Source organism: Branchiostoma belcheri, unplaced genomic scaffold, assembly GCF_001625305.1.
Source record: "Branchiostoma belcheri isolate BF01 breed outbred unplaced genomic scaffold, Haploidv18h27 scaffold114, whole genome shotgun sequence".
Classification (NCBI taxonomy): domain Eukaryota; kingdom Metazoa; phylum Chordata; class Leptocardii; order Amphioxiformes; family Branchiostomatidae; genus Branchiostoma; species Branchiostoma belcheri.
In genome coordinates this window covers 1,053,724-1,063,945 of record NW_017802536.1, presented here as the reverse complement: position 1 = coordinate 1,063,945, position 10,222 = coordinate 1,053,724, and the positions used below count along the sequence as shown (strand labels likewise).

General features: G+C 39.8%; 2 protein-coding genes across 2 annotated transcripts in view; one reads left to right on the top strand and one right to left on the bottom strand.

The window, feature by feature from the left end:
* The window catches only part of LOC109462261, a 4,175-nt gene extending 2,283 nt beyond the window's left edge, over nt 1-1,892 (top strand). The window contains exon 2 of the mRNA XM_019758792.1: nt 320-1,892. Coding sequence (XP_019614351.1) covers nt 320-1,892 — 1,573 coding nt within the window. The remainder of the gene's footprint in view (nt 1-319) is intronic.
* Nucleotides 1,893-3,605: 1,713 nt separating this feature from the next.
* The window catches only part of LOC109462281, a 17,969-nt gene continuing 11,352 nt past the window's right edge, over nt 3,606-10,222 (bottom strand). The window contains exons 4-5 of the mRNA XM_019758813.1: nt 4,480-5,012; nt 3,606-3,896 (exon numbers count right to left, since the gene is read on the bottom strand). Coding sequence (XP_019614372.1) covers nt 3,626-3,896; nt 4,480-5,006 — 798 coding nt within the window. The 5' untranslated portion in view covers nt 5,007-5,012 and the 3' untranslated portion in view covers nt 3,606-3,625. The remainder of the gene's footprint in view (nt 3,897-4,479; nt 5,013-10,222) is intronic.

Genomic DNA, 10,222 nt, shown 5'->3' with positions numbered 1-10,222 from the left:
TGACATAGAAACCCCCACGGGGCCCATCTTTGAACTTGACCTCGGCATTCTCAACGGTAACTTGCCCACTAAAAATCATGAACATCCATTTAAGGATACTCGAGATATCTTGATGACAAGGAAAAAACACCAAAAACCAAGGTCAATTACAGTGACTTAGGAACCCCCCACGAAGCCCATTTTTAGCCTTGACAATGGCCACCCCCAAATCAACCTGCCTGCCAAAAATCGTGAACCTCGGACCATGCCTTCAAACTTTACCGTGCATAATCTACAAAACAGGCCGAAACCGATTTCATAGCCTTCTCGTCGAAGGCAAAAAGTGCAGGAAACTGGTGATGCGAAGGGGGAAGATCTGTGACAAGTTGCAGCTAGAAGTGCAGGGGGAAAGAATCCCTGCAATTGCGGAGCAGCCCATCAAAAGCCTAGGGAAGAAGTTTGATGTAACATTAAGTGACAAGAAGAACATTGAAGAATTCAAGCAACAGATACGAGACGGGCTAGAAGCCATTGAGAATAGTGAACTCCCAGGGAGATACAAAGTATGGTGCTACCAGTATGGATTGTTACCACGAGCAGTATGGCCGATGACCATGTACGATATACCCCTTACAGTTGTGGAGGAAGTAGAGAGGAGGGTGAGCAGACATCTGAGAAAGTGGCTGGGGGTGCCTCCAGGACTGACGAGCATAGGATTGTACAGCAAAACAGCCAAACTACAGCTGCCACTAACGTCAATGGAAGAAGAGTATAAAGTGACGAAGGCAAGAGCCCAACTAATGTTACAGGAGAGTCGAGACGAGTTGGTTAGCCAGGCAGGAATAAGACTAAGATCAGGAAAGAAGTGGGCAGCAGCAGAAGCAGTCGCCAGCGCAACAAGTAGACTTAAGCACAGAGACATCGTGGGAGTAGTAGCTCAAGGCAGGAGAGGGTTTGGAGCAGGAAGGGAAGGAACCCAGAGATGGGGTACTGCTAGCCCAAGGGAGAGGAGGGAACTGATCCAGAAGGAAGTTAGACAGCAGGAGGAAGAGGTTCGGAGATCAAGAGCAGTAAGCCAGGGGGTTCAAGGAGCTTGGACAAGATGGGAGGGAGTACGAGAAAGAAAGGTCATGTGGAATGAACTCATGTATAGTGAACCCTTGAAGATAAGATTCCTGCTGAAGTCTGTTTACGATCTTCTGCCAACAGCTGCAAACCTGAAGAGGTGGAGGAAGAAAGATGAAGACAAGTGTGAGCTCTGTGGCAAGACAGGGAACCTTAGCCACGTCCTAACAAGCTGTCCGGTTGCACTAGGCAAGGGGCGGTACACCTGGCGCCACAACCAAGTCCTGAAAGTGATAGCCAGTGCAGTAGAAGAACAGATAACGGAGAATAAGGTCAAGGGAAAACAGAGGAAGGGATTGCAGTTCATCAGCTTTGTAAAGGAGGGATGGAGAGGAAAGAGTAAAGAGAAGAAGGAAAGAGAGCAGATAGGAATCATAGCATCAGCAAGTGACTGGTCCTTACATGCTGATCTTGGCAAACAACTGGCTTTCCCGGCAGATATCATCGACACGAACCTAGGACCAGACTTGATCCTGTTTTCTAGGAAAACGACCCAGGTAGTGCTGCTAGAATTGACTGTTCCCTGGGAAGACAGGATGGAAGAAGCGAACGAGCGGAAACGAATGAAGTATCAGGAACTGGTGAGCAGATGTAGAGAGAAAGGTTGGAAGACCTGGTACTTCCCAGTGGAAGTAGGATGCAGGGGTTTTATAGGACAGACCTTGTGGAAGGCACTGGGACAGTTAGGATTAGCAGGAAAGAAGAGGAGAGAAGTAACTAAGAGAGTCACCAAGACCACCGTCGATGCCTCACTCTGGGTATGGACACTGAGGAATACCACCCAATAACCACTCGCCGGGCAGCGAGTGGCCGTCGCTGTCGCCCCGCTGGCTAGAGACGTGCTGCAACAAGGGGCGAAACGTCAAGGAAAGCCAGTATGCAGCTGATGACGGCGAGTGGAGAGCAGAGTCCGACCCTCTGTATGATGTAAGCTACCAGATTGTGCACTTGATACTACAGTTACCACAAACAAGTACTACGTATAGCACTAAATTGACTATAAAGCACTACAACAAGCAGCACTACTACAGTTACTCCTTGGATCGTCACATGATCAATGTTACATAGTGCAGCTTAAAAAGTGAACAGTCAGCCATTGCATCTAAAACACTGATTTTTGCTGTTTTTTAGAAGCTTTTTTACGTTCAACTTTCTGATAGATTTTTAGGTTTTTATTCACCCCTCCCTCATTCGACGGAATGAGGTGGTGGAAGTGAAACTGGTTAATTTTGGTACATCCCCCGTGGGCCATTCCACCTTGATAATTTGCATAATCTTTAAGAAGACGTCAGGTAGATAACGTTATACTCCTCTGTCATGAAACGTTTCGGTATTTTAAAGGTTACAAATTTGAATTGAGAACAATCCTTACATGTAGTGTATCTACAAGTTGTAGTCTCCTATTTACACATAACCAAATAATACATTAATATGTAAATACAACGAAATCATCAATTCAGTTAACCACATGCTTACTGGCCTGGTTCACTTTTTGGAAAGTACACCCGACAAGCCAGGGTCTTGCAATACTCCAGTCCTCACTGACTTCACACACGCTTTCGATCGTGTACAGTACACCATCTCACTGCGGTCCACCATGCATTCCCTGGATATGTGTCTTCCTGTTAAACCGACAACCGTGCGTGAAGTACCGAGGGATGGTATCCGACTGAGAGACGCTTTTCTGTGGTGTTCCGCATGGGACCAGATATGAGTATTCCGATATCTATAGACTGCACATACATGTGTGGTATATCACTCTTTAACAACTCACTTTAATGAAAGACCTTTAGTGTACGTTTGTGCTCTAACAAGCTAAGTACAGGTCATGAATAGACAAGGAAAAGGATACAGCAATGATACTTAAACTATACATACTAATGTGATCTACTATTTACATTGTTCGACGTCTTCTCGCTTCTTGACGCAGTTATAGATGTACGAGCATATAGAACTAATGATACATGGTTTGTTAAGTTTCATAAGAAATATAAATTTTTCTGATTCATTTAAATGTCCAGAGCTGGGGAACTTATCTATTATATACGAATATAGGAAATTTCTCTCATTACTATATAACGTACAATCGACTACGAAATGATAGTCATCCTCAATCTTATCTAAATCGCAAAATTGGCAAATCCTTTGCTAGTTTCCCTTCTGTTTTTTTTTCAAATCCATATTAACACTGTTAGAAGTTATTTAGTTTGTTTGGCGTCTATAGTGGAATGTACGATACTTGGAAACCTGGTTGCAATGATAATACGACTGAAGAGGAGATAAACAACAGGATCACCAAATCACTAGGAACTACCCTTTTTCCTCTTCTAAAAAAAATCATGCCCAGAGATGTTAAAACCTGCATTTATACAACAATATTGAGGCCTGCACACACACACACACACACACACACACACACACACATACACATACACATACACATACACATACACACACACACACACACACATACTTCTTGGCGAAGGTAATGATGACGCACACACTTAAACCTAAAATGAAGTCATGTAGTTTTGGTATACATCGCTAGGTGTGATATCTCTCTCTGAGACTTGACCATTCCTTTCGGGTGCGAGCCGAGGGCCACTGTTGTGAAGTCTTTGATTTGTGTGATAGCTTTGACGAGTCGAGCGACCAAGATGACAGCTGTTACCAAGAGTATAACATGTGCCGTGTGCAGAAAAACACCCTCAGGAATAGTTGGTAATGTCCAGGCGATGAACATTATAACAGACACGTGTGTTGTGACGGCGACTCGAAATACCTCGCGAAATCTAAGGAAAAGAAAAAGAAACATTGAAATTAATATATTTGTTATGAAATCATTACTAGACAGATGCAAAACAGCAACTTAAAAAGCAGTAAAGGTAAAATAATGTGTCCGTTCTTGGACGAGCTTCACCGCCTCTGGCGGGACAACGTCGGCATTCGGCCGAGATACGCTGGGAGGGGGGCATCAGCAAGCAGGTCATTGACCTCTGACATTAATAACACGCTACCTTGCGTGTTTTCATCAAACAACTAAATGTACCTCAGGCGAATTGTGATCGGACACGGTTTGAAAGGAATGTGTGGCATGTGGACCAGATGTGAGGATTGTGAGTTACCCAAATCGCGGTTTGGGTGACTTCACATGAACAAGGCTTATGTTGCTGTCACGGTAGCTAGCATTATATTGGAAAAGAAGGGGGTTTTCTGCATGGTACTATTGGTAGGAAAGTAGATGTTATCAATGGCACCGTTTTATTTTTTTTAATCTTATTAAAATTAATCATATAAAATCTTATCATAAAATTAATGTCTTTTAAAATACGTAGTACTGATATTATGTATACCCAAACAGATGTGATTCCTGACCTCACGATTTCGATATAAGTCCATATCACTGTGTGAGTGGCGGTGCCGAACAGCATCATGGTCCAAAGTCCATCAGACGGTACATCCTGAAGTTTCTCCAGCGCCACAGCGAGCTGTACCACCATCTCCATGGAAACCCAACCAACAGTAAACAACAAACAGTTGTGCACCACAATGTGTACAAACAACCTCTCGCCAACAGATATCATGGCGCGAACCTGACCAATCATCACGTGAAAGGTCGCCAGACCGACCAACGACAGCAAGAGTTCAAGAACTTTTGAAACGGTGGCTTTGAAAAACCACATGTCCGTTCCGATGTAAACTCCACTGATGTATAGCAAAAACTCAAGGATCAACGTCACTATGAAGGTAAAAGGAAGGACCCACGAATTGTTTTTGTATTTTTCGTCTGCTGAAACAGCACGCCTGATGGCATGAACTCCGTAAACCACGAAAACGATTCTCCAGCTTTGAATGACGAAACGGGTGACCAGCGGCTTCAGTATCCACACAGGAAGGGACATCGTGGTCTGTATTTGAAGTGGAACAATAAAACAATGTGCAATGGATGCAGTGGAAAATGAAATACATTTGTTAGCCAGTGTCCTCACTATGAGACCGAAAGAAACAGATTATTCCAGACAGTAACAACAATTTCTCCATCCTTTCGTTATTTAGAAGATCACCAAAAAACTGTATTTCTACTAAGATCACAAAAGAAGAAGTCGAACCCCATCATACATGTAGATAGCATACATATAGTAGTAGAAGTTTTTTCCAGACAGTTGTTACCTGTCTCCTGTTACTGTATTGCAATGAGTATTATTATACTTGATTGTAGAAGCAATTAGCCTTCGGGCATGGTTTTGCAAATAAAGTTTTAAATAAAACACGACTTAATTAGGGCATAATCCCTCACCCGGAAGTATTATGATAATACATGATAAATATCTATATTACAGGTATCTGGCACCAGACTCCCTTGTGTGGTAAGTTAGTAACGATTTAGATAGAAGAAATTGGTAAAAAAATTGACCAGTAAATAATCAGTATTAGCAAGTTGGCCCTTATTTACTGGGCTAGTTGGCCCTTCGTCCCGCAAAAGTATAAGGTACACCACAATTATACCACTGAGTAAGTGAATTAAATGTATAATCATCAATACTAGTGCGACTAATCCGTTGCGTAACTACACTACTGGGACCGGACGTTAGCAATCCGGTCTAATACATGTACAACCGGTTATGACGTCATCAGTCAACATGGCGTTCAGATTACACGTGAAAAGATGTACACTACAGGTTATACGTTTTTCAGTATGGACCTCTCGAGTTTTTGTTTACGTCCACAGCTGTTGTGGGATACAAAAGAAAACCAAAGTACAGGGCGAGCACAATATACATGACAGCAATAATAATATTCTTCCTAAAAAGGCCCATGCATCATAACGAATTAGCCTCAATAACGAGTATAGCAGATTACCGACCCAACATATATATTTGCCCAACATATTTGCTACAAAACACGTATACAATGATGTGCTAGAGAGGTTAAAGGTGTACTTTTTAAGTGTACAATGATTGTAATGTTTGCGATCGAAGACGTACCAGCAAGAGAAGCCAGTGGACCAGATGTCAACAAAACACGTCTTCCCAAAATTTCACCAAAGCGGTAAGACCACTCTTCAGTGAATTTCACTGGCCTGTTCCAATAATAGTAGGAAGACGGGGGTGGCCGGGCCGGGTTACATTGCAAAAGTAGTGTACTTTTAACCCCAAGCGGATGATTTAGATTTTTAACAAGAATTTGGAGATCTCATACCTCCATGAAATACCATAGTATATGACTTTTTGTAAATGATCTTTTATTTGTCTCATTGACTATGGAAATAAGGTCGTAATTAGCATAATCTAGTTTTATTTGTCTCATTGACTGACTATGGAAATAAGGTCTAGTTATATCTATGGTTTTTTAAATAAAATCAAATGACTACTTTTCGTGTGAAATTCCTCTCTTTAGTCGTACTTCATTTCAATATGTCCTAATTGATTATGCAAATGACCTCTACATTAACATAATATATGCATAGTGATGTTAACCTTTAAGTAACTTACACATGTCACAAGTTATAAAATTCCCATCATTCACCAATAAGGAGTCACAAGAATTTTCACATTAATTATGCAAATTAGGTCACCATTTGTGCAATTGGTATCTGTTGATGTTCCGTCTGCCATAGATTAAATAGATTACATGTATAAAAGTACAAATTTGTAAAATACTGTAATTATAGAATTTCCTCCTTAATTATGCAAGTTAAGTCCCCTATCTGGCTATCTAGTGGCCAGCAAATAATGATGACATATACATGTATCAGGTAACGAAATATTGGTAGCTAATCAAACCTGGAAACAATAAAAAAATCACAGTGGCTTGAATTAGTTATTGCAAAGTGGCATCCACCATTACATGTCATGATCCAAAGTGCAACTGTCAAGGGCTCAATAATCAGATGTTATGTAACAAATAAACAGGAAGGCAATATTTGCAAGCAACTGCATGAAATTCTGCATGTAGAACTGTTACTAATAGACTATACGTACTGCTATATAAATGTTAGCAATACCATATATGAATATGCTGCCATATGTTGTACCATGCTACAATTGTTGTGAAATAATGATGTATCATATCTCTCCTGATGGGACTATTATATATTCTGGTGGTAACAGAGAAGATGCTATGTACAGTACTTACAGGTTTATTGTACCAGGAAATTCTCCCAGCTCTTTTTGGCGAAGGCAATGAACAGTGCACCACGGCTTAAAGGCATCCAGTGCAGTTTTTAGGGCTTGGAAACCTGATTTTTCACAGCCAATATTCTAGTCATTTATCTACATACTACGTGGAAACAACACTGTCCCAATGTATTTTGACTGTCATGGAGCAAAAATTCCCAAAATTCTGACGGAGAATGGTTACTGGAAGGGCCCTTGCTTGTTTCTGCAGCTTTAAATGCCCAAAGTATGAAATGCTGACTTAAATGTGCTCATGTGAAGCAGTATGTGTCAATATCACAAAGATTGCCTGATTCAGAATATTTCCAGTTTTGTTTCCCTGAAATCGCATTGGATGCCTTTAATGACCCGTCCTACAGACTGCGACACTTTCTAGTAGCGTGCAAGTCAGGTAACAGCAGCCGGGATTCGAACCCCCGACCTATTGACCCAAGGTCACTAACCGCTGGACTATATTTGCTGACAAATATAAGGAAAACAGTTGAAATTATGAATTTGTGGTGTACACAATATTGATGTACGTGTAATATGTACTTCAGAGTCTGTTTTTACAAAAAAAAGGCCTTCAAGTGAAAATGAAATACTAGTAAACAAAATAAATTGTGGTACCTTCGAAGTTTGTGCAAACTTCCGTTTGAAGACAGAACATCAAGCACAGGCTGTCCTCTGGGACATCTTCTCTCCTTACACCTGTTGAGCTCGAGGAATGTATCTACTCTCCTCTGTTTAACTTTTTTTTTATTTGCAAACTCATGCCCGAAGGCTAATTGCTTTTACAATCAAGTATAATACTCATTGCAATACAGTAACAGGAGACAGGTAACAATCTGTCTGGAAAAAAACTTCTACTACTACGCTAGCTATTATGGGGTTCGACTTCTTCTTTGAAGGCAGTGGATAATGAAAAGTCCCACATTCTGCATAATTAGTGGGTTTTGTGAACTTGGTAGAAATGCAGTTTTTTGGTGATCTTCTAAATATGGATGGAGAAATTGTTGTAACTATCTGAAATAATCTGTTTCTTTCGGTCTCATAATGAGGACACTGGCTAACAAAATGTATTAAGAGGTGTCTCATAAGTTGACTTTAACCTCGATCAATCCACTCACGTAACATTGGCCTACTTATGGCAGGGCTATCTTCACTGGACTTTGATCAGAATGGTGCACAAACATACACGCACATTCTCTCTCTCTCTCTCTCTCTCTCACACACACACACACACACGCGCGCGCACACACACACACAAACATGTAAACACATAAGGAAAGAAATACACTTGTGCACACAAGGGATCATGAATCAGCAAAGGATATTATTAATATCAACTTCAGCATTATTTCACAAGCATATAAATGTGTCAAAGATCTCTTTATGTAACAAAATATTACATCATGTTAACAGACATTAGTTTCCTATTATATGGGCCACAAAACACAATAATCATTAATCATACTTAATGAGGTATCAAATCACTGTTTTTACCTCGATCATCAAAATAATCATTCTGCAACTACGTTCTTCTGAAAGTAAAGTTAAAGCTGACATACCAAATGGTAGATAACTGTTATCATAATACACAATTACATCTTGGCTAGCTGAAATGTTTATTGTTACAAACTTACATACATGTACATCAACAGGTGCAGATTACAACACTTATTATGCGGAATAATATCTGCAGTGACCTCATCTATTAAGACTTTATTTTGTACAGTTCTATAATTATGTTATATATAATTAGATATTATGTACTTTTCTAAGATAACCAAATGGACATCATAATTCATAAGTCATTTTGCTAGACACACTTGCTATTAATTGTGAGAATTGAACATACACATGTATGTACATGTGTCAACTAGTTTTACACATTAATTACTTTGATAGAGGTGAATAGAAACTTCAAAGCTGAGCAAAGTCGGTTTTCAAAAAAACTGAACGCTGCAGATAGTATTGTCTTTATCAATATGTAATTTAGGTACAATGCATAATCTTGTTCATTCTGCATGGTTTGATAATATTACTTTGACAATCGATACAGAAAATGTTTAAATAAGTTAAATAAAACATTCAATTTGGCCAGTATCTGTCCCTACCATTAGTCTGTTTATTTGTTTATTAGAATTCACCACAAGTATAAACATACAAGTGGAAGGGAGGACAAAACAGGCGTATTGACACCTTTACAAGTTGTCCACCAAAGCACAACAATATAAATACAGTGCAATACAAATTACAAAGTCGAACAATTGTTGACATGAAATACAAATTCCTACAATAACATACAATAGTCATAAAAATGCAATACAATACACTGCTATAAAATATCATTCATTATATAGAATTGTAATAATATTAAAACTAGTCAGAATACTAATAAGGCATTAAGTTTAAGCCAGTTTAAGCTGTGGGACAGTCTTGGATATTTCTGTGGTTATGAATTGCATGGAGAATTGTTTATTCAACATTTAGAAGTTTATTCACTACTGGACAGTTCACAGTAGGAGGAACCTCCTTATTGCTGATCCCTGGGTTGAGAAAATGGATTTTCAAATGTAGGGACCATGTATTTAGATATGTTTTATCACATGTTAATATATATCGCATGATAATCTGGCTGGTTGTTGCTTCCATGTACATATGCAGATATTGTTTTTCATGTGTGTTGTGTGCACACATGTTAGCCTTTGTGTTTGTATAGTTGAGTGGCAGCATGTGGGTGGGGGAATTCCCTAACCACAGAACACAAAAGTTTAAGCACTGGAAGTTGGTTTGGAGTCTCTCCTGCGGGTTTGAGTCTACCAACATTTTCAGGACCTATACTTCTATCCAATCATAATATATATAGATAGAAAATGTGTGTGGTGTGTTACGCCGAAAGGCGGTTATACCGGCTATACTGATACAGACACAGGAAATGCCTCTTTATTAAGTCATAC